Source organism: Ochotona princeps, chromosome 6 (genome assembly GCF_030435755.1).
Source record: "Ochotona princeps isolate mOchPri1 chromosome 6, mOchPri1.hap1, whole genome shotgun sequence".
Classification (NCBI taxonomy): domain Eukaryota; kingdom Metazoa; phylum Chordata; class Mammalia; order Lagomorpha; family Ochotonidae; genus Ochotona; species Ochotona princeps.
The window spans coordinates 54,218,054-54,243,151 of NC_080837.1; the positions used below are offsets into that span (position 1 = coordinate 54,218,054).

Here is a 25,098-nt window from a genome sequence, read left to right on the forward strand (position 1 = left end):
GTGATTTACTCAGATTGGACTGAAGATTTAAAAATAACTAAATTTGAACAAGGTTAAATAAAAATCTTGTTGTAAGGATATGAGGACCCTGTGAGAGGTAGACATCTTTATGTGTGTGTGTGTGTGTGTGTGTATATATATATATATATATATACACATATGTATACACACACCTTTATATGTATATATATATACACACAGAGAGAGAAAGTTGTTTTAAAACTACAAAATTTGCTTTTTAAACCTAAGTGTCAGGTTTTTTTCCAGCGTATTTCTCTTTATAGTTCAGCTGATAAATAAATACACATGATTGCTACCAGTTATTTCTTTCTTGGACCTGCAGTCTGTGGGAGGTCTCGGGCCAGTGAATGTTGAGGCACCCTGAGATGGTACCAAACAATAAGAGTCTCAGTTACTCCCTCCTAGTTCTTGTTTAATGTATCTATTTGAAAAGCTAGTCGGGGGAAATTGTGATTTTGTACTTACTGGTTTACTCCTCAGATTGCCGGGAAAGAGATTGGTTGATCTTTCATCCACTGGCTTACTCTTCAAATGGCTGTAAATGTCAGATCATGGCTAGACCAAAAGGCAAGAGCCAACTACTCCTGGTATCCCATGTGAGTGACAGAGGCTCAAGCGCTTGGGCCATCTTTCACTGCCTTTTCAAGTATATTAGCAGGAAGCTGAATCAGAAATGGAGTAGGTGGATCTCAGTACTCAGATATGAACGTTGCCAACTACCTTTTCATTGTTTTGAATTATAGTGTACAGAAAACTGTTGTATAAAATATTCCTTTGCTTCCTTATATGTCTACATGTATTTTTTTCTTTAAAATTTTCATGTTGCTTGTTTGTTTATCAAAGCAGAGAACATAACATCTTACCAGTTGTGTTTCACATGGTATAAAAAATAACTCTAAATTTCATCTGGTAGACTCTAGCTTAATTGAACATCATTCTAAATTTCCTTATTTTAAAAAGCAATTCTACTGGAAGTTAATAATATATTCTAGGTAATTCATTTTTCAGGTAAATAAGATATTGTTTCTTCTTAAATAAATTCAAAGTCCCTTGAATATTCAAATCACTATCTGAATCATTCAGAAATATTAAGAATTATAGGATAAGGGCAAAGAGCACAATGAACAAAGGCCATAGTCACAGAGTTGTCTGAGATTCTGTTGTATTGGACTGTAAATGACTAAGTGAGACCAGAAGTAGCTCTGTCATGTGAAGCCTACAATTATGACGCATTAGTAGAAAAACTATAAATAGATGACTTCTAGAGCCTATTGAAGAGGACCAAACATTTCCATGTGTCACAGGGACTATAAGATACTATTGTTAACACAAAGAAATGAAAACTTAGAGTGAAAATTTAGGAGCAACCAGCTTTTAAGCATGTAAATTCTTTTTGAGTGGCACTTTATATGTGCTTGGACATTAATGCCTTACCCAGTACTTAGCTAAGGAAAACAAGAAGAGGGAAGCTCAGAAATCATGACTGCTCTTGGAAACTACTGTTCCTTCCTTCCACACCATAGCTGAACTTTGATCAGGGGTAAGTGATAAAACAAATGGCCGAGGAGTGTTTGCATTCTGATGTTGGCCTTAGTACTCCTAGAGCTGAGGCAAGTCAGTATGATTTAGCTTGTTCTAGCATTCAGCATTTTAACTTTATGTTCCTGTGGTTTAGAAGGTCCCCTAAACTTTAAGACAAAAGCAGTTTTTCTGTCTTACTGAGCAGTGTTGACAAAATGTCTGGTAAAACTCGGGATCTATACCTGTTTTTTTAGGGTTGATGAAGAATCTTGGGTTATTTTTAGAAGTTTTAACATTACTACCTATTATTCAGCAGTTCCTTTTATTGCTATTTACTTTCTTAGGCAAGAGAATAAATAATTTATTAAGAAAAAGATCAATGAAGATATTTATTCAGAGCTGGTTTACCAGCATAAATAGAATAAATAGAGCTTGTACTATCTACTTTTCATTGGAAAGTGTGTATTTTATTTTAACGGGAAGTTTTATGATGTGCATCTTTTGGTTGGTATAGGTATTATTTTTCAAAACACTAATTCATTTTAGAACAAGTCAAATTTATCAGATATACCTTTAATTTAAATGGTTGATTGGGTAAAATACCTGCCTGTCCCATGAACTTGATGTATTTTCAATGAAACCATTAAGTATAGTTGAAAATTATTTTTTCCTTGCTGCCATTGCTTCTTTGAAAAGTAAATTCTTTCTTTCTGTAATCAAAAACAAAGGTGGGATCTCTGAAAACATCAGAGCAGTGGAAATATTGCTGTCCCATTAGTTTCTAATCTGGAAGCAGATCTTCTAAAGAAAACACTCTGCATATCTGGGAGGCTAGGTTGAATAGGAAACAGCAGTGAATAGGAACAATGCTTTAGACAATCCTGGTCTTTGTGAAAATTCATTACTCTGTTAAATGCTTTCTGTTTCAGAAAGAATAACAACATGGGTAGTTATTTGATGTGTGCTCACGTTACAGCAAGAATAGGGAAAAACACATGTAATATTAGTTGAAAGATTTGGCTTACTTTTGAAATCAGTCTGATTCATTTGACTTAAAAAAATAAGTTATTTACTCCACAGTGGATCTAGTCGTGGGATAAATACTGAAATAATCCTCTCTTCACTTGATCACTTAGTCACCTTTACTTCATAAGATGATCAGGTTAAGTTCATAGGAAGCACTTATTTCTTAAAGGGGTTATTGAGTATAACATATGTAACCTTATTGAGTTGGGTCATAAAAGTTTGATTTGATGGGCCAGCATAATGGTACAGTATTGCTAATGCTCTGCTGGTTCATGTCCAGGTTGTTCCTTTTCCAACCCTGCTCTCTGGTTGTGGCCTGGGAAAGCAGTGAAGGATGGGCCAAATCTTTGGGATCATGCACCCACCTGGGAGACCTGGAAGGAGCTCCTGGCTTTGGATCAGCTCAGCTCTAACCATTGTGGCCATTTGAACTGGATGGAAGACCTTCTCTGTCTCCCCTCTCTAGCTAAAGTCTGTCTTTCAAATAAAAAGAATGAAATCATTAAAAAGGCAATTTGGAATGAAATGGCACAATTTGGAACTTAGTATTCTAAGGTGAAGGTCAACCAATTTGTGCCGTCTGCCAACTGTATCAAAAACAAAACAATGTAGCACCTTATATTTTTATCCCTTATGCTCGATGCACCTAATAATACTATTTTTCCCTACGTATCCCTTCATCTATGCTTCTAGGGATACCTGGTTATACCAACTTAGAAATATTTCATGGTTCTGAAGGAAAAATCAAATTGATCTTTGGTTTCTGCCTGAAGTTAGGATTTAGTTTTCATGAGTTGGTTCAGTCATTTACTGCTCTTCATTTCACTTCTAGCTTCTAAAATACCATTTCTCCTCCCCTTCTGGAGTGTTTACACTTAACAGAAAATCTCTTTCAGTAGTGTCAGAGGTATTTGGAGGCAGCAAAATTAGAATTTTTTTTTGAACATCACATAAGTTTATTTCAGATGTAACAGCAATGCTAAAATTGACAAATTTAATCTTTTCTGCACCAAGTAAACTTAGCCATTAGATTTTTAAAGTTATCCCCATAAAACTGAGGGAGCTTTTGTTTTTCTACCACCACACATCAGTTTCCTAGTAGTTCTGTTTTTGGAGGGCTTTCAATTGAGGAGGAACTGCCTCTGAGATATATTTTAGAACTTCTTTCCCAAAATGAAAACTTATCTAGACAAATTACATATTGCATAGATTTCTCTACAGATGCTTTTTGTTATAACCCAAATGGAAATAATCTTAAGTAAAATTTTGATTTTGCTCACACTGGTCATCCCTACTTACAAACTGCCCAACATTCTTTGGACTTGTTTTCAGTAGGAACTTTTTATAGAATACCCATTGACACCTGAATTAGCAAACACTTCCATATCACTAAACTAATGCATGTAACTGTCTTATTTAGGTTTTAGATCCTTTAAAGGTTGGCACTTCCTGTGGGACTCATTTCCTTTCTACTTTATATGCTGAGATTCCCATAAAATAGGTAACCTCTCATCACTTGTTGACTGAGGGTAAGAATGTGAGGATAGAGACTGATCTTTTGTCTTCATTATATCTATTTTCAAAATGTCTGAATTTATATATATTACATTTGATTTAATCAAAAATGATTTTATAATAGAAAAAAGTGAAAATATTGCATCTAATGATTCTTAAAAAATTTCCGCTTCAAATCTCTGCTGCTAAGATTGTGAATAGGGTTAATGGAAAACTAAAAATGGAGAATCCTTTTTATATTTCATGGAGTAGGTAGGACAGAGTACAGAGCTCCTTTAATCATGCTGATCCAAAAGTAAGGCTTGTGGCTTCAATTTCTCTCTCTTCTGGTTAAAAAAGATCTCTAAGGTTGTATTTTGTGCTGATTTTTGGAAAAGTAGGTGTTGGTGTTCTCATAATGCTGCTTTCTCATTTTATTTTCTTGATAAAAGTGCACATACTAACTTTTCTATTTCATTATAGGATATAATTACAACCCCAAGTATTTCATTCCCTCCTTAAAAAAAAGCAGGGTTTTTTTTGGTAAGATTTTCTGCTGCCTGTAAGAACCATCCCAAACTCCATAGTGTGATGTTCACAGCCCTTTTCAATATGGCTGCAGCTTACCTTATAGCCTTATCTATTTGTGGGCCCCATCAAGATGCTGGTTCCTCTCAGCATTGAGTTACTAATATTTTTTAAAGAAGTTGGAGATTTTATTTGTTATGTTTCATATTTTGCTACTGAGCTGTGTGTCACTATATGAAATAGCACCAGCAAATGCAGTGCGTTGCAAAATTAAGATTGTGTCTTCATCTGAGTATATAACTACTCTATTTCTGGTAGAAAGATCATTGCACATTTTGACCCCAAAGTAGGGAGAATGTATACAAGTTACAATATCCCATAAAGCTTAAGATATGTGTATTATCCCTGAATTACATTACTGACAGAACTAGTTTTTACCACAACTAACTTTATACATTCTGAGTACTAGTACTTGGAGCCCACTGTAAAAATTGTGAAGTGTTTTGAAAAAGTTGCATATTTATTTGCAATCATTACAACTTTAAGGGTATTTACATCTGGTAGCAGAGTTGAAAGTAGTATCTCTTCCCATCGGCGTTGCTAAGAGTTGATGTCTGCCACTAACTTAAGACAACTGTGCTAGATTGAGTTGTTCTGTACTGGTTCATTAGGGGTTTTGTTTTCACTCCTCAGTAGATGCTACATATTTCGGTTAGGCTTTTTCACTATGGGTTCAGTGTCTTCTTGATCTGCCAAGCACCTTCATAATAAGGTTTTCTTCAAGGGCTTCATTAATTTCGGTTACTTTTGACAGAGGAGAATAGAGTTTTCTGTAGCAGCTTGCACACTTCAAAAGCACCAAACTCATTTCATTTTTTTCAATTTTAACCCATCTTTGGACAGAATAAACAGTATCTCTCAAATCTTCCAATGCAAAATTGCCAGTTCTCACAGTTCAAATGCCATTTTCTGTTACCCATTTGTGTTTTCCTGTGAGTGTACAGAGAGGATCCTGTGCCCAGAGCTTGAACACTGTCTCCTGGCAGCCACCAGGACTGAGACAGGCAGGTGCAGCAACAGTCTAGACCGTGCCACTTGGAGCACTATGCCCAACACTGAGTCATTTTTTACTGATTCTCCTGGATTCTTGCTGTTGTGGTGTCTCTGTTCAGGCTGTTCTCTCAGCCTAGGATTCCTTCATAATCTCTGTCTCTGAATACCCAAATCTCACTGGTTTTTATAAGCACGCCTTGGTTGTTGCCTTTACTAACCAGTAAAGGTTACATTTAACTTTTCCTGCACTCAGGATTAATGCCACTCCATTGGGCACCCTTTTTTTTGCCTCCAGTCTATTTGAGTAAAGCCTACCTGTGTGGCAGGTATTCGTGTGTATGGGACGATTTGTATCCTAATCACCGGATCACCTGGGAGCATCTGGAATATCAGTGACAGAAGTAAATGTTATTTCATTTCTTTTGCAATTAATAGCATTGACAAAAGCAGTAATTGTGAAGTTCATACATCAGAGTATTACTAGTCCAGTCTCTCAAGACAAAAAGTGGTTGCCCACCTACGCCCACACCTTGCCAGGTGCTGAGAGGCACTGGTGGGTTCTTGGGTCACACTAGGTGTGCCAAACAGGAGCTGCATACTCCCCAGCAACATGTAGTGGTGGCTGAGGGGAGGTAAGGCAGCCTAGGCCCAAGACCAGGGACTTTCACCCTGCTATGTGCTGAGAGACACACTTTTGAGTCCTTGGGTTGTGCTAGGCACACCCATAGGAGCTCCACCTCCACCCCCAGCAGCATGTATTGGTGGCTGGGAGAGGTAGGGCAGCCTAGACCCACACTCTACCAGATGTTGAGAGGCACTGGTGGGTCCTTGGGTCGAGCTAGGCGAGCTCTGGGTACTTAGAGGTATGGACCTGTAAGTGTCCGGCAGAACAAATTGGAAAACAGCCCCGGCCAAACGATGACAGCAAATATCTGGGCAAATGGAGACTCTGTCAGCCAATGAACATTGAAAGGGATCCCTCATCCTGGGACCCACCAGGTCAACAACATTTGAGAACTATCAAAACCACTTAGGCAGAAACCTGAGAGTATGCACCCTGTCTTGATATTGGGTGAACATTCTCAATCCCTGGGTACTGGAGCAGTTGCGAGGCTGGGTATGGCTTCTCCTCTTCTTCCTCCTCAACCTCCACCCCCCAAAACAAGAAAGATGAACAGAAAATTTGGAAACAATCATCACAACCACTTTTCCTTAACCTTTGATCCATCCTACTCTGATCAACTAAAATTATCTAAAACCATCTAAAATTAAAAATAAATAAATAAATAAATAAAAAGTGGCTGCCCAATGATGAAAGTCAATTTGTAGCAAGTTAGGGTGAGAAAGAGGAGCTCTCATCAGTGTTCACAGTATCCAGGTCCTCTGCCCCTGCAGCTGACCATTGCGGCCACATGCATCTGTTTGTGACAGGAACCGATTGCTGTTGTAGAAGAAAGAAAATACAGGCATAATGACCAGCCCAGCTGTTCAGGGTGTCCCTGCCACAGGAGAAGGATATGAATAATCAGGGGGAGGGGGGAGGAGATGAGGGAGAGGGGGAGCAGGATGATTGATGAAGGGTGCCGTGGCTGATAGAAGACTGTGTGCCCTGGGCGGAGGAGTTAGTGGGTGATTGAGGGGAGCACTGGGAGAAGGTGCAGGGTCTCTAAGTGATTAGCAGGATGTAATGAGCCATCTGCCCAGGAGCACAGCTGTACACAAAGGAAATATTAAAGGGGCAAAAGAGAGAGGAAACACCACTGATAACCCCAAGAAGGTCTTTGAAATTGTAGAAATCTGTCAGGGCACCCTGAGGCCTATGAAGCCCTGCTCCTCACTGCTGTCTGCTTGCAGTCTAGCCTGTTACTGCAGATTAGAAAGAGATTAATTTAGTATAGCTGGACTGGTCTCACTAAACAATGCTTCTCCCAGTGTGTGCTGGAGGACCAAGGAGAGGGAAGCATCAGATAAGCATGACAGAAATTTCCTTAGAGCATCTTACAAAAGCCACCTTCTCTTTTTTCTCTAAGTATGAATCTAACCTAGTAGTTGGCAGAGCTTCTTTGGCTCTCCTATTTAAGAGCTCAAAACTGTTTAAAATTTTCCAGTTCTTGACCTCACAAGAGTCCACGGGGGCAGGCAAACAAGATTTAAAACTGGGTGATGAATTAGAACTTTTTTCTTCCAGGTAGGGAGTGACTTTTAACTAAGCAATTTATTGAACTTGTTTTTGTGTGTTATTTCTGGTGTCCAGTTCTGGTATTCTGAAATTGGATACAGGCTGCACCTCTTGAGTTAATCTATTTTTCCATTATTAATGCGATCGAGTCATGAGAGCTAATCTTAGGAAAAAATTGAGACACTCCAAACTAATTTTTCTTTCTTTTTAACATGTCTATTAAAATAAAGAAATTAAGGGGTGAAAAAGGACTCTTAGCAATGTCTAACATAAGTTTTCTTACCTCTATTTTGTGAAAGTCTATTTAATAAGCCAATCAGTTGATCTGGCTAGAAATCCAAAATAAGGAGTGAGCAGGACAGAGAAAGATTTTAAGTATTCAGGTGTAGGATTGATTTACAAGACTGCCTTTCAAACTGTGCACAGGAGGATGTTCTCACTTGGAATGAACAGCTTCTTCCCAGGTTGACCCTGTCAGCTGGCTGTTTGAATAGTAATTCATCCTACTTAGGATTGCATGGTGTCCTTATGGTATGGTCGTCATCTCTGACCAGTGACTAGGTGTTCTGTGTCCACAAAACACTCTTTTCCGGAGTAATCCTTATTTTAGCAACTGTATCCTTTTTCTCAGCTAATTTATCCTCTTTTGTTTACAAAAGACCTGCTCATTACTGCATGGTCCTGGAACTTAATATGTTAACTTCCAAATAGAGGCTGTGTGGAAGCCTTCTCTTAGCGAACAGCTTAGGCCACTAGGGGCATTTGCAGCTTATGCCATACTGGCACCACTGTCCTGCTAGCAAAAAGCACTCCTGACACTGACCTCTATCCTGTTTGGCTACAAGAGAAGCAGGGGGAGGAGAGAAGGAGGAGCCAGATGCTTGATTCTGAGGCCACTGGGAACAAAAGCATTTACAGTGAGTACCTTTGGTAGATGCTGGCTCTTCTGTCTGTTTGAGAGAACACTGAAGGAGAAAGATATGGCCAGTTTAGATGGCTGTGTGGTTGGATTCTCTTGCTTCCTGAATTTGCCAAAGTTCACACACCTGATTTGGTTATGTCTGTTTATTCAAGTCGAACACATTCAGCTAACATTAGCTTGTGGACTGATAGCAGAATTAGTTCTTGTTCATAAGTAAGCCATGGTATGTTTTCTGTTTTTAAAGGATGTTAAATGGAATAAGATGTGGGGGGGGGGGGGGAGGGCGGCAGGGGAAGCCCTCCCACAGATTGAGAAAGAACTCTAAAATGTTTTCAGTTTTTTCAGTTTGAATATTGCCTCTTTTTTGTATTGGTAGGAAGCAAAGGATTTGATGGATGTTATTTTTAACAGCAGCTGGGATAAAGGTGGTATTATCTCTAAAGCTGGAAAGGTGGCCATAGACCTGCGCTGAAGGGGAGGGAGGGGAGGCGAGGTCACTGGGTCCCAGAGCCTGGTGGGTTACTCCTTTCACACTGTCTGGAAGCTGGAGTTGTAACTTGGTGGGCACAAATGGGTGCTTAGCCTAATGCTTTGTGTTTTTTTTTTTTTTTAGCATTGTTAGTCCTGTCCAGTTGCCTTTTTTTTTTTTTTAATCTCTGACTGGAATCTTTCTGGCACAATGACTTGGAGAAGAAGAAAACCAAACTTCACAGTATTTAGAAATGCAAACTTGTGCTGAATTTCCTACTGTTTGCATTCATGTGGGCTAATTTAGGAAAGCAAGCTTGACTAGTCATGATAAGAACAGGGAAATATGCAGGAACGTTTATAGTTCTCCCAGGCTTGCTGTGCTATTATGAAACAAAGCATTCCTTTCCTAGTGTAAAGGTATATGTGAAGGAAAGGAAATAGGCAAAATGTGAAGTGAAATTTGAGTAAATCAGTTAAATGTGGAAACATGACATCCAGGTTGAGATTTTTCAGATGCAGGAAAATTTTGCCTTGGCAGCTTGAATATCCAGCTTCTAGGCCCTTTACTCACTGTCCTCTCTAGCTGCATCTTGGTTTCATTTTTTATTCTGTTTGTCCTACACACACACACACACACACACACACCCAGAGGTAGGGGCCTCTCCTATGTAATTTCTCCTGAGAAGAACTAACACCATCTGCTGTGTAAGCAGAAAGTACTTTCTGTCATGATGATAATTTATTTTTTTGTATTATTTAGGACAGTCTGTTGATACAGACTGGCCATGATGTAATAGTGCCATAGCACTCATTATAAGCAGGAAGTCTCTAAACACTTTGAAACCTCTGAATAAATAACCCTATGCAATCACAAATTATTAGGATTAGATGGGGTCTTACGGATTATTTCATTTAGCATTGTCATTCTGCAGATGAGGAAATGGGCCCAGAAAAGTGGAGCATTTTGCCCCAAATCACATAAAACTGTTTTGTGCTTACTTAATGTACAGCCTGATGATGTATTTAGACACATTTTAGGACAGTGCATAAATTGCTTTGAGCTGATTCTTGTTTATAGTAGACTAAATGTTCTTTTATTGTAGTGGAAAGTGTATTCCAAAGAAGGTCTTGTCTAGATATGGAAATTTCACAGAAAATACAATGACTAAGCACCATTTTTCAGATTTATAGAGCTCTTGGGCAAGGGTCAACAGACAAGTGAGTGTGTTTGGGTGTTGCTGAAAATATTTGGTGTTAATTGCCCTGCTTCTTAAGATTCTGGTTCCAGTGACTCTGATTTTTTAGAAGGAAAGTTCTGTGACTCCAGTGTTTTATTTGTAGCCAATTCTTTGTCCTTGAACTAGAAACCTTTATTAACTTTTATGTATCAGGTTCTTTCCCTAAGATTGTGATTTTGAATCAGTCTCTCAGAGGACAATGGGCTGATCACTAATTTAAAATTGTTTTTGGGAAAGTTGGAATAGAGCTTGTCTGCGGTTGGGCTACAGTTTAGGAACAGATGTCAAGGGAGCTCACTCTCCTTGTAATCCTATTCCTCCCAGTAACATTTTGTTCTCTTCTAATTGGTTTATTAAAAATAGCCAGGTCTAGAGTATTATCAACCTGATCATTTAATTCAAAAATTAGATGCTTAAGAAATTGGAGAAGAGGTTTATATTATAGTATTGGGAAGATTTTGAAATGTCATAGAAGTAGCTTGTTAAGACTTATGTAAATTTAGACTGTTTATTCCCGGTTCCTATTTTTTTGTGGAAACTTACATTCGTGGTAAAGTTGTGGACTTTTTCAATCCTTACCCCTCTAATTTTGTAGGTTAAATTGATTTATCTGAATAAATAATAAATCTGGGAGTGCAGAAATATCTTCTGAGATAGCTTCATTTCCTTGGGAATATACCCAGTAGTGCCATAACTATATAGTTCTATTTTTTTTGTTTTCTAAGGAACTTCCATACTGCTTTCTGTAATGTCGGTTCTAATTTGCATTCCCATCAACAGCATATCAGAGTTTTCCTTTCCATATATACTCATTAGCATTTATTAGTTTTTTTTCCTTTTGGTAACTGTTCTGACTGGGTAGGATGCTGTCATTTGGTTTTCATGTATCTGTTGGTCACCTGTAAGTCTCTTCATATTCTCTTCCCAATTTTGAATGTAAGCTACTATTTCTATTTTTGTTGCTGAGTTGTTTGAATTCCTTATATGCCCTGCACATCAATCCTGTATGGGATGAATGGCCTATGTATATTTTTTCTCTAATTTTGTAGATTTCCTCTTCACTTTCTAATTTTCTTTTGCTATGCAGAAGCTATGCAGAAGTTTGATATCCTTTTTGTTTTTGTGCTTAAGTTATTTTTTGACTATCACATTTAATATCTAATCTTTTGTTCAGATAGCTTTCTCACCTTTGTAAAAAAAATGGATATAAGCTACCTTGAGTGTGTAGAACCAGAAAAACCTTAAAAAAAGAAATTCCTTATTTGGGGTAGAAAAACTGATCTTAAGGATGACAATGATATGTTTTAAATTTTTTTTCCATTTTCCATGAATTTTGTTAAATAATTTCATATGTAATTTGTACATATGAAACACACATAATATGCATAATACACACATATTACATATGCATCTTATATATTTATGCATTTATTTTTAAAAGTACTGTGAGCCAAAAGTTCAGGAGAAAAATGAATTGCTGATTCATTAGTGAATTAATTAACTTTATCTTTAAAAAGCAGCCTTTATTATGACTTACATTTTATGTTATTTCCATACTTGATATTCATGTGATTTATTACTTTTAAATTCCAGAAGTCTTTTAAAAAATTCAATGTAACCAAATACCAATGCAATCTAGGCTGGGAGTTAATTAAATGTATCGAATATGATTTACACTTTTCATGAAAGTGAAGATTTGGAGTTGTCACATGGCATCTACTTACCTAATCAGTCATAGGAAGGAGCAATATCTCCTTACGACAGCATAATGTGTTTTGTGCCTCTTTAACTATTTCAAGTATTAAGTATATTGGTGATAGTCAAAATGATGTGCAGATACTTATACTAGAAACCCTCAAATAATCATGACTTATATAGAGTAGATGTTTTTCCTTGCATAAAAGAAGTCCAGGGCCACAACCAGGACTGTTAATTTCTCATAATCACATTCCTTCCATTGTAATCAATTGTCCTTTACTCAGCACATCCAGTCTCCATTGACAGCTGGAGTTCCAATCTTTAAGTCAGTAAGAAGGAGCAAAAGGAGGAAAGGCCAAAAGGCGGGGGGAACCCCTTCCTAACTTAGGGAGCCTTGTTTAAACAATTGACTCAGAATTCCTACATGGCAATTCCATTTTATTGGCTAAACTGAGTCACTTTGCCATACCTAGCTGTGAAGGAGATGGAGAGTGTAGTCTTAAAATTGGGGCAGGAAAATGCACAATTAGAACTCAGGATTTTGTTACTAAGGGAAGATGAATGTTTGGGTAGACAGTTCCAGTAACATTTCATGTTCCTGTTTTGTGCTTGGTCTTAGGGCCACTACACAGAAAATCAAAACTCTGGTTTTGTTTTTGTTACGGGCTATGGGTTCTTAATTTAGAAATCTGGCTTAATTTAGAAATCCTGTTTCTTCTGTGAAATATCATTTCTTTATTTGGCAATTCTGTCTGACTCTTGCTTTCTTCTTTCCCTTTGCCTTTCAGCTGTTTTGGAAAGAAGTGAGATTTAGACTTCTCCATGTTAACCATGAGTGTGACACTTTCCCCCCTGAGGTCACAAGACCTGGATCCAATGGCTACTGATGCTTCACCCATGGCCATCAACATGACACCCACTGTGGAGCAGGGTGAGGGAGAAGAGGCCATGAAGGACACAGATTCTGACCAGCAGTATGAAAAGCCACCTCCACTCCACACGGGGGCTGACTGGAAGATTGTCCTCCACTTACCTGAGATTGAGACCTGGCTCCGGATGACCTCCGAAAGAGTCCGGGACCTGACCCATTCAGTGCAGCAGGACTCAGACAGCAAGCATGTGGATGTGCATCTTGTTCAACTAAAGGTAAGGCAGGTCTCTCGGGGCAGAAGTCTCAGAAGGGCTCTCACGACTGGAGCTGAGGAATGTCTAGGAAGAAAAACAGTTCATCAGGTCTGAAACCACTATCTTCGTAGATAAACATGGGCACAATTTTTTGATTTTTACTTCGTGTGCCAGTAATTGAAAATAAGACTGGCATTGGGGATAGTTCAGAGGAATGGGCAAAGGAAGGGACATTCTCATTCAGTGTCATAGAAATCAGTTATAGAGAACCAAAACATTTTAAAACTATTACAAAATGTTTTGTGATAGACTGTCATAGGCAAGCTGAGCTGTGGTTGTGAGCCTGTGTGTGTGTGATTGTTACCTTGTGTTGAAGCTGATGCTGCCTAGGTGGCCAACAGTCGATTGTGGCTTGGTGGGGAAAGGGCACTTTGGAAAGGGTCCTCTCATCATACTGAACAAAGATGCTTTCGTAACAACTCATGTAGGGTGCAGATACTTATGAAAGATCTGTGCTTCTAGAACCTTCAAAAAAAATCTGACTGTTGACAATAATGACAATATCAGTAAAGATTGCTATAATAGCTTGGGGTCTATGGATCCCGTAGTACTGTGACTCCTGTTCCGTGGTAGTATTCCTCTCCGCTAGTCCTTGAATGAAACACGCTCAGGTTAATGGTTAGCAAAGGTAGATTTGTAACCAATGAGAGCATTGACTTTAAACTCCAAGGTAGGTTTCCAGTTAGCTACTTGGGAGCCTAAGGATAAGTTGTTTTTTTCTTTTTAACGTTTAAGCTAATTCATTTTATTTTATTTCATTTGTATATTTTTAAAGATTTTATTTTTTTTATTGGAAAGCCAGATTTGCAGGGCGACTAAGCTAATTTATTTGAAATGACCTAAAACAAAAGATTTAAATAAGTGTTTGGATCTTTTAACACTTAAATGATAGGGTGCAACCATTTGCTAAAGAGGAAAAGATAGGCAGTGAAGCCAGATCTTATTTCTCGAAGCCTGGAGCAGAGCTAGCTCAGCCTTCTCAGCTGCCTTAACAAACTGTGGGGTTAAATGGAGATATCTTTAGAAAACAAAGCTGAAAAATGCTGGTCAGAGCTGTTAAAAAGTTCTAGTGTCATTTAACTATATCAATGATGAACTGAAAATTCTATTAAGAATGTAAAATTTTTGTACAATTACAGTTATATTTCATGTCTGAGAAATCACCAGTAGTGCAGTTTATCTTTTTTTTTCTCATTGGAACTGCTCATTTAACCTTCTCACTCTGGAAACAATGGAATATAGGAGTTTTTATTGAAAGCCTTATCTTATTTTTTCTAAACTGAAAATATAATCCACATAATTTTGCTTTTTGGCTTATAGTCTTTTTTATTATTTTTTAATAAGCATGAAAAACCACCTGAATCATTTTTAGAACTCACTCTCTTTGGATTTGAAAACTGTGCTGTACAGGAAAACCTGACAAAAACTGAGGTCTCTGGCCTGGGTGAATGTTTTTGGGTGCTAAACAGGCAGTATAGGTGTCTTGACTTCCTGATTACCAATATTCTTGGAGGGGATGGGGGAATATTGTTTGTGTTTCAGAAACTTAGCAGTAGGAAAGAGGCAAGGCTTGGATTAGCTGGCATGGGCTGGATGATGTAGCTGGATAGAAGATGAAAGTATGAAATAACTTAGTTGGAGTTAGTACCTTCAAAACCTAGTTTAGATAAATCCTCCTCCACTAACATTTGGGTTTGTGTCTCACACTTAGACCTGATTCCTAAAGTTAGAACACCTAGTAGAGACTCTGTTTATACAATGTCCTAACTGAACTGTACCCGGACTGAGATGTGTCTGACATCTGGAGTTTAACTAAGATGTGTGTGGCTTACGTGGGCCTGGAGGGTCTGCTGGGGAAAAGGCTTGCCTCCTCTTCAGAGTTGGGCTTTGGAACACAAGATGTCCCTGATGGGCTGAAGACGATGAGGTTCCTAGGAGAGGATTCTGGGACAGGAGTCTGCCTCTTGTGTGAGGGGAGGAGAAGATGGTAGGTTTTGTAACAGTGCATTTATAAAAGTATTTGAAAGTGAGTTCAATGGGCAAAGTCTAAAGGAACTAACACTACCTTGATTGGAGATGTATTACTGGTGTTTGTTGCTTAAAAACATTAGTATGAATTATCACTGAGCAACTGTAACCATCAGTTTTTGTGTGTTTAGGGAGTAAGTATTTAGAAGGACAACCATAGAGGCAGTTTGCGAATTAACTCTTTCCTTGTTTAAAGAATTTCTAGTTTAGTAGCATTTGCAGAACGCTACTCGTGGTTTTCCTACAATATATTATACAACTTTTACAACAAGCCACCATTGAAAATGAGGAAATCCAATCTCCAAAGTTTAGTTAACAGTCTTGTTAGGGTCTCAGACCATACATTTTGAGCTTCTTGTCTAATATTCCTTCTATTTCAGTTGTGATAAGACAGGCAAAATCAGTGGGAGGATGGGGATTTGGGGAGGGGGAAAGGAAATCCAAGAGCCTATGAAGTAATATAAAATAATGAACTAATTTAATTGACAAAAATAGATGAATGTTGAGAGTGAGGACTTGATATGGTTGGTATGTGGTTTATTGCCCAAGGATGCATGTGTTGGAGTCTTGCTTGCCAGCATGGCAGTTGTGGGGTAGTGTTGATGGTGGGATCTTTAAGAGGGAGAACCTAGTGGGAAGTCATTATGTCACTGAGACTCATGCCTTCAAAAAGGAGTTACGTGGTTCTTGGTTGTGGGACTTCAGTAAGTTACTGTGAAAGTGAGTTTTGAAAGAGGAGGCCCTACCTTTGAATTGCTCTCTGGTTTGCTGCTCTTACTGTGCTTATCTGTCTGTCGCCAACACCAAGGACATGTGCTTGTTACGTTGCATCTGAGAGAATCCTTATAAAAGTGGGCACTGTACAGTTAGCTCACTTCAATCTGTGAGCTAAATAAGCGTTTTTCTTTTATAAGTACCCTCAAGATATTTTGTTCCGACATTAGAAAAACAACTGGTATAGGACTTTGTTATTTTTGATTTTTAATTAATAAAGATGTTTTATTTGTCACAATTAGAAACATGGAATGATTTGAAGTAGAAATGTAATTAATGCCCTGTGGTTCATTTGAGTTAGAGGATAATAGCTACCTGATTGAGCGAGAGAACCTATTTGCTGCTTTCCATTTGTTGATATTTTCAAAATTTCGCATCTCAGTAGAGGGATGTTTGATTTAACTAAAGCAAATCACACCAAGCTGTGAATGACTGGTATCCTAATGTGGAGGTGGGTAGAGCAAGAGATGAGCATCTTTAATGAGAAATGTTAGCAACAACAAATATATCAATTGATTTCCCAGTGTTGCAAGTGTGTAAAGGTGGTGCTTTGTATCCTTGGCCGCAGAGCAATCTCTAAAGCTTTCTAAGTCCCTTGCCCAGGCTGTGTTCTCAATACCTACCTCAGAAGCTGGTTTGGACATATGCGTTAGTATTTGTCAACTCCAGATGATTGCAGTGCACACCCAAGGAAGGAGACGTTTTTGAGCAGAGTTTCTGATACATCTCATTCCATGCATCTTGTCTTCCCTCCCCAGTGGATGCCCAAGGATTCAAAGTCTCTATTTTAGGAGCAAGGGCTTCTGGATGAGTTGTTTGAACTTCTTCAATTTTTAAGCAACCTCATATAGTCAGTATCAGCAAAAGGGAGGGAAGGGCATAAGCATATGCTAGACATGAACCTGGTGCTTTAAATGTACTACTTTTAACTTATCCTTTTACATTTTAAAAATATTTTTTGTTGGAAAGTCAGATATACAGAGAGAAGGAGAGATTGTTTCTTTACAGGCTACTCTTGAGTCCTTCAAATAATATCATACAGGAGACTACCTTGTTTGTCTGTGCCCATATCTTGGAAATAATCAGCATTGAAACATTTTAAAAAAAAGTTTTATGGGTAGACATTTCACTTAGTGGTGAAGAATTTGCTTGGGTGGCTGCATTCCTCATCAGTCCCTCAGTTTGATCCCCTGCTCCAGCCGACTCCAGCTTCCTGCTGTGGACTCTGGGAGCAGCACTGATAACCCATGGAGCTGGGTTCCTGCCACCCATGCACGAGACCTGGAGTGAGTGCCTGGCGTCTGACTTTGGCCTGGTGGGAATTAAGGGATAACTTTCCTTATATTTTGCTTATATTTCTCTTGCTATACATCAAGCACACACTTTGAAAACTCCACAGCTTGAAGTTTTGTTTCCTCTCCTTAGGAAATCCTCTTACACCTTGCCGCAAGTTTTTTCTTTTTTTTTCCCCGAGGAGCTTGCTCTATATCCTCTGCATTGCACCTGAAATGTTCCTGACTTGGTGAATGATCTTGCAGGCCAGGCTAATCAGTCTCCTCATATTTGAATATGGGGTTCCAATGTGTAGTGGTCTTGAACACAGCATTTAATTTGAGATAATATTATTCCAGCTAGTTTGAGAAATCTGTTATTGCTATTCTAAAACTGTTTTTATGCTAATACATTTGTTCATGTTGAAATGAATATAGGAAAACAACACAAACACATCTCCTTTGATTATTTTGCATAAAGAACACATTTTTGCATATAGACCACTATTTTTACACTTATAAATAATTGGTTGCTCTTCCTTAGGAAGAATTGTTTTTTGCACCCGTAATAGCACTCAAAGGGAATGTAGTATGTTCATTTTAATTGTCCTAAAACAGTACATCCTGGACACTTAAATTTTTGGGGTAGGACTTTGATGAGAAATCCTCACCTCAAAAATGCTGTTTTAAAAAGCTAGTGCATTAGTGAACATTTAGATGTCAGTCATGCGGGTGGTGTAATCTTGATGTCTTAAAAAAACAGTGTTATTGCGGGCCCAGCGCAGTCGCCTAATGGATAAAGTCCTCGCCTTGAACACGCTGGGATCCCATATGGGAGCCAGTTCTAATCCCGGCAGCTCCACTTCCCATCCAGCTCCGTGCTTGTGGCCTGGGAAGGCAGTCTAGGACGGCCCAAAGCCTTGGTACCCTGCACCTGTGTGGGAGACGCAAAAAAGGCTCCAGGCTCTTGGCTTTGGATCAGTGCAGCACTGGCCGTTGCGGCTCACTTGGGGAGTGAATCATTGGACAGAAGGTATTTTTCTCTGTCTCTTCTCCTCTCTATATATGTATCTATCTGACTTTGCAATAAAAATAAATAAATCTTTAAAAAAGTGTAATTGCAAGAAGACATCCAAAGATGATGAAGTATTTTAGCATATTTTAATTTTTTCTGTTCTATGTTTTATATAGACAAGGATAGAGTTTGTGTAAGTGGGTACACAGATACCTCATTAGCATGGCAAAAATATTTGTTAAACAATAGAAACTTACTGCTTTTCTGAGTTCTATATAAATATGTTAATTCTACTGTTTCTCTTTTGTATATATACTTGTATGTCTATTGGACTGTGGCCTTTTACAGTGAGCAATGAGCCAGATAAAACTAAGGGGATCTGATTTCTGGGCTAATAAAGGAGATGGTACTACATTGTATGCATAGGATTACATGCTTCCTTTGTTTTTTTTTTCTTTCTGCTTCTTAAAATCCACTTGTATCTCTTTCTTACTAGTTATGAACTTGGGACATTTTATAATGGAAAAATAAGATGCCTTTAAAAATTTTTGTTAGTTGCTGATATTTAAATATATATTGTTTGAAAAAATGATAATTTTTTTTTCCTCAGAGCTGGTAGACATGTTTTGTTATTGTCATTTGCTCTACGTGTTTAAAACTGTTGGGCCTAGTTTTTCCTGGGGATATGTGAGCAATTGTGTTTTTTGCCTCAGAATCATACATACAAAATTTCATTACTGTCTAATGTGGTTATCCCAAAAGTAAGTACTTCTTTTGAATGCATTCCATAAATGTATCACAATTTTCCAGGATAAATTTGTTGACATATCAAACAAATAGCTTTCTAAAGACTATACATTTACTTAATAGAATTTTATGGTTTTACTTTTATGTTAAAAAGCATAAAAGCATATCCCCTTCAAACTTGAATTTTTTGTTTGTGATATTTTATTGATATTTTTGTAGACTTATTGGCCAAAGATAGCAAAAAAAAAAAAATCTTATGCCAAATTGAAGCTCCTGAAGATGACCCAGTTGGCTGTCAGAGGCTGTATTCTGTATGTGCGGCTGTTCCTTAGCCATGTCTGACTTGAAACCTAGTGATCCAAGCATGCACCAGAAAGCCTTCCTGCCTGCCAAGGCCACTCTGCGCTCAAGGTGCTTGCTCTACTGGCCCCAAATTCAGCAGTCTTCATTGCTTTTCATTCTTATGTGATTTTTAAATAGGTTGCTTTTTATTCTCAAATCTAAAAGCTTTGTGAAGGTGGGGCCTCCTAATTCTTTAAAAACAATTATACATTTTTTTCCTAGTCACCTAGAGGACTGAATCCTCATATTTACATTTTAAAATGTCCTTTCTTCTGTCTCTAAGTGGCATTAGTTACCAGGAAAGCAACTAACTTTTCTAAGATATTACTTCACAGAATTAATACATATTCTGAAGAATTTTAAGCTTTGGACGAAAGCAAACATACTTTTGCTGGAATTAGCATAGTTTGACATTTTTCTTAATAAAAACAAAATACTAGATAACATTAAGTATATTAAAAGACAACAGTTAATATAATCCAAGTTAATATAGTCCAGTTAATATAATCCAAGTAAAATCTTTTAACCTTTAAGACTTACTTTATTTGTTTGAAAGACAGTATTACAGAGAGAGAGAGACAGAGATCTTCCATCTACAGGTTTACTCCCAGCAATGGTGGCAACAACCAGGGCTGTGCCAATGTCACAGGGTGCAAGAGAGATAACGCCAGACAAGTCTAGAATGTATTAAGGAATCTTTATTAACCAAACTTGGTCATTGCAAGGCCTATTAGAAATTAGCAAATGACAGGCTTGGCACGGTGGCCTAGTGGCTAAAGTCCTCGCCTCCTACATGCCAGGATCCCATATTGGCGCCGGTTCTCTGGTCCTGGCAGCTCCACTTCTCATCCAGCTTCCTGCTTGTGGCCTGGGAAGGCAGTCTGGGACAGCCCAAAGCCTTGGGACTCTGCGCCTGCATGGGAGACCCAGAATAGGCTCCAGGCTCCTAGCTTCGGATTGGTGTGGCACTGGCTGTTGCGGTGCACTTGGGGAGTGAGTTATTGAACAGAAGATCTTCCTATCTGTCTCTCCTCCTCTCTGTATATCTGACTTTGCAATAAAAATAAATAAATCTAAAAAAAAAAAAAAGAAATTAGCAAATGACAAGTCCTGTGGCAATCCAGTCTGAATTAAAGCCTGGAGAGAAACAAATGACCATTGCCCTGAAGCCTGTCCATTAAACTGAAGACCTATGTTCCAGCTTCCCCAGCAATGCAAGTTATCCTGAGACATGGCAGTGAACAACCTGAACACACTTAGAAAGCTGCAGACATTCCCCTTTCCCTGGCTTCTCTGTTCATATTCCATTACTGCTAGGCCTCGCCTCTCCTGGAACTCTTGAAAGTATGCAAATTAGAAATACAAAGCATTGTAACATTAACATCTTTACTGTCCTGTGCAAGCAGTGAACCAAGGGTGAGGAATACAGACATACAGAGGCCATGCTCAGGGGCTACCTGTCCATCCACGAGCAGCCAGAGAACATGTGGGTACTAGGGTGGCCAAGAGTTGGAGTGCCAGAGCAACGGAAGCACGTGACCAAGGAAGATGGCCCCTCCCCATCATGGGCCTTTAAGGGGGCTTGCGAGGGGAGTGGTTATTGCAACAAATGCAATACCGCCCCCTTTCAGGTTCCAGGTGGTGATAGGTGAGTGTCACTGGTGGGCAGAAGAGACCACATAGATTGGGGGTGTGGGGAGAGTGACTTCCAAGCTCTTGAACCTGAACTAGCTGCCTAGGACCATAACACCAGGTGGAAGGCAGGAGCCATCCTCTGCTTTCCTCTCTGCCTGCGAAAGGAGCTCCTGTTCCCACTGACTTCTAGTGCTAGAATGGGAGGTCTTCAAACGAATGACTGTCAGTAGTCATCCCTCTTTTGCTGCCTTTTCCCCTGTGATGCTTACTTTCTTAGGAGTAAGTATCTATCTCTAAAGACTTCTAAAAATCAAGGTCATTCCTTAAAATCTCTCATATGCTACACAGACGTTCTGATTATTACCCAGCCCAAATGCTGCATGTTTTTTTATTGTGACTGTGATATGCAAATGAGCTGAATATGTGTTCATGTGTATGTTAGATTTATCAGTTATATATATACTATCATTTATATATATACTACCATATACTATCAGTTATATATATATCAGTTATATATATACTACCAATCATAATATACTTTTCTGTAATTTGCTTTTATCCATTAAAACATGAAAAATAGCATTTAATTAATCTTACAAATTGTAGTTTATTTAATAAGTCCTATAAATAGTTTGAAAATTTTTTTAAAAACTAAGTTTGATTTTATATCATACTAGAAGCATTCCATGTGCAAATACACATTCTCGTATAAATTTCAAGTGGATAGTGCTGAACATACAGTTATTTCTCAGGAGTAAGGACATTACAGTTTTTTTTAAAAGAAAATTATTCATTTATTTTTATTTAAAATGCAGAATTATATATATAGAGGGAGAGACAGAATGCAAAATCTTTAATCAACTGGTTCACTTTTCAAATGGCCACAGTGGCCTGAGTTGACCTGGTCTGAAGTCACAGCCAGGACCCTCTCCCCCAGGGTGCAGGGGCACAAATACTTGGGGCTTCCTGCATGGCCTTCTTAGGCCACTGTTAGGAAACTGGATTGGAAGTGAAGCTGCCATGACTCAAACCATCCTAGAAAGAGGCTCAGCCTACTACTCCATGGTGCAGTTCCCACCACTACGGCTTTTAATACTAACACTTGGTGGGGTGTTGGGGTGCCACGGTGTAGTAGGTTAAACCTCTACGTGCTGTGCTGGCATCAATGTGGGTACTGTTCCACTTCTAATCCAGCTCCCTGTTAATGTACATGGGAAAGTAACAAAGGATAGCTTCAGGTTTTAGGCCCTTGCACCCATGTGAGAGATTGAGAAGAGGCTCCAGGCTCCTGGCAACTGGCTTTGGATTGGCCCAGCATCAGCCATTCTAGCCATTTAGAGTGAACCAGTGAATGGAAGATATCTCTCTCTGTAAAATTTGCTTTTCAAATAAAAATACATTAAAAATTTTTATTATTTTGTAATATTTATCTTTGAATATGTTTACATAGTTGGTCGGGGTGGAAAGAGTCTAAGACTAAGGGAAAGTGGGTGAGACCATGGTTTCCAAATTTTCTTCCTGTATTTGGGGGAAGGGGGTTGAAAAGGAGAGAAGCTGCACCCAGCTTCCCAACTGTCTCAGTACCCAGGGATGGGGAACAGCCATCTGATGTCATCCCAGGGTCCCCTATATGGAGCATGCTCTGAGGGTTCTGCTTAAGTGATTATGATAGATCTGAAATGCTGTCAGTCTTGCTGATCCAAGGATGAAGAAATCCCGCCAATGTCCATTGGCTGACATAGTCAACCTTAAGATTTTCCATTTGCCCAGATATTTGCTGTCATTGCTTGGTTGGGGTAGTTGTTCAGTTTGTTCTGCCTTCCATCCTCTGCTGTGGTACCAAGCATCCCCTGCAGGCTCCAGTGTATTACCATATCCTCCAAGTGCATCTGGGCACGTCATCCACTACTGCCTTTTTCACTGCAGAGGCCAAGTTGTGACACGTCCACTTTACAGTCAGAGGACCAATCCTGGACATGGGCCCTCATGTCCCTGCACACCCCGCCTGTGCCATTCCCCAGACCCCCTGCAACCCTACACACCAAGTCCCCACAAACACGCTGCTGGGTGGCCACTGGGTTTTATCCAGTGCTACTGGGCTACCTGACTAGAGCCCTTCCAGACCCCCTGCCTCCAGGGATCACAGACCTGGCACCTACCGTGAGGCGGGCCTAAGAACCCAGGCCTTGCCATCCCCTGCAACACACACACTGCCCCTGGGATTCATGGTCCCAGCACCTCCCCCTCCACACATATCTTTACAAAAAAATACGGCATAGGTAAGGCAACTATGTTGGCACATTGGTATAGTTAACACAGATATAGCATTAACCGGACCCAGGATGCCTGCTAGCTATTAGCTGTTTTTCTCCCATCAGTTTAACAATTACTTAGTTACAATGCAGCCTAAATAAATTTTAAAATAAAACATTTGCATTATCATTTTCATGTAATATATTTGTATAACAGACAGTGAGAATTTACACCTTCATTCTATATCATTGCTTTGGACTTGCATTTTTTGCTTCTGAGAACTGTAATGTGGGGGATTCAATTAATTCAGGACCTTTGTTAATATTTTTATTATTAACGATAATTCTTTTTTTTAAAGATTTATTTATTTTTATTAGAAAGGCAGATATACAGAGAGGAGGAGAGACAGAGGAAGAGCTTCCGTCTGGTGGTTCACTCCCCAAGCAGCTGCAACGGCTGGAGCTGAGCCAATCTGAAGCCAGGAGCCAGGAGCTCTTCCAGGTCTCACACGTGGGTGCAGGGTCCCAAAGCGTTGGGCCATCCTTGACCAGAACCGGCAACCAAATGGGACCCTGGCATGTTCAAGGCGAGGACTTTAACCCACTACGCTATTGCACCGGGCCCAATGATAATTCTTTAAGAAGGCTTCTTCAAGTCCCACAGGCAGAAAAAAAAGCCTTTTATATAAATAAGTTTATTTTGTTAATAGTAAAATATGGAGAAAATGCTAATGAGGATAGTATTTCAGTATTGTGCTTCTCATAATCTACAATGGAAAACATTGTTTGGCTTGGGAAAATGTTTGGAAACATCTGAACACACAGCATGCCTCTTATTGTACAAGTAAGAAAGTTTAAGTAGCCACTGTAAAGTTTATGTGGTTCACCAAGACTAAATTTTATGGTGGCTTGTATCTAAGAAAATATACTATGTTATTGCCTCTTTCGATTTTAATACAATGAAAACATTAAATAGAAAACATGAGTATCCATCCTAATCAGTATAAATCCATTTCAATGAATTGAATACTTTATCTTTTTTTCCCCCAAAAAAATTAAAAAATACTGCTTTTACTGCTGCATGTTCACATTTTTTGCTTTATTCCCTTTATCACTTTTTCCTTCCGGCCTGTTTTGCAGAGTTAGCACAAACGCAGCTTTCTTGACATAAAGCAATTTGCTCAGTATAAGCATAGTGTTTCTCACATATGTCAAGTGTGTGGACAGATTTCTAGGAAACTTGCCAAATTAGCACAGTTGTGTCCAGATCTGGAAGCCATGTGTATACAGTCTGCACCATGCCTTGGTGCTGCAGACACAGTGGCTCTGTACAAAAGGCTGTTGTTGGCCAATTTATTCCTATTGGCTTCTGCTTGTTTACAGGTTGACTTATTTTGTTCTTACTATTTAAATGACATTTTATTTAATTTTTTTATTACAAAGTAAGATAAGATGACTATATCTATTGTGTTATCCTAATACATTAAACACTAGTCACATGTTTATTTTTTTTGAAGTTTATAACTTAAGTTTAATTTTAATAACTGTTTTTTTTAAATTTATTTTTTATTGTATTTTTGTTGATAATCTTTACATAGTTAATTATGGTAAAAAAAAAGGTTCAGGGGGTATAGGGAAGTGGGTAATAGTATTATGTCCATATTTTTTCCATCATGTATCTGAGGTAAAGGGGGA

General features: G+C 38.7%; 1 protein-coding gene across 3 annotated transcripts in view; it reads left to right on the top strand.

Annotated features, from left to right (window-relative positions):
- The window catches only part of AKAP6 (A-kinase anchoring protein 6), a 555,986-nt gene that overhangs the window by 184,951 nt on the left and 345,937 nt on the right, over nucleotides 1-25,098 (top strand). For 2 of the 3 annotated variants that reach the window (XM_058666317.1, XM_058666316.1), the window contains one exon: nucleotides 12,940-13,297. In XM_058666317.1, the coding sequence (XP_058522300.1) occupies nucleotides 12,974-13,297 (324 nt within the window). In that variant the 5' untranslated portion in view covers nucleotides 12,940-12,973. Of the gene's footprint in view, nucleotides 1-8,602; nucleotides 8,740-12,939; nucleotides 13,298-25,098 lie in introns of those variants that run through there. The other variant, XM_058666318.1, reaches the window with a different exon arrangement.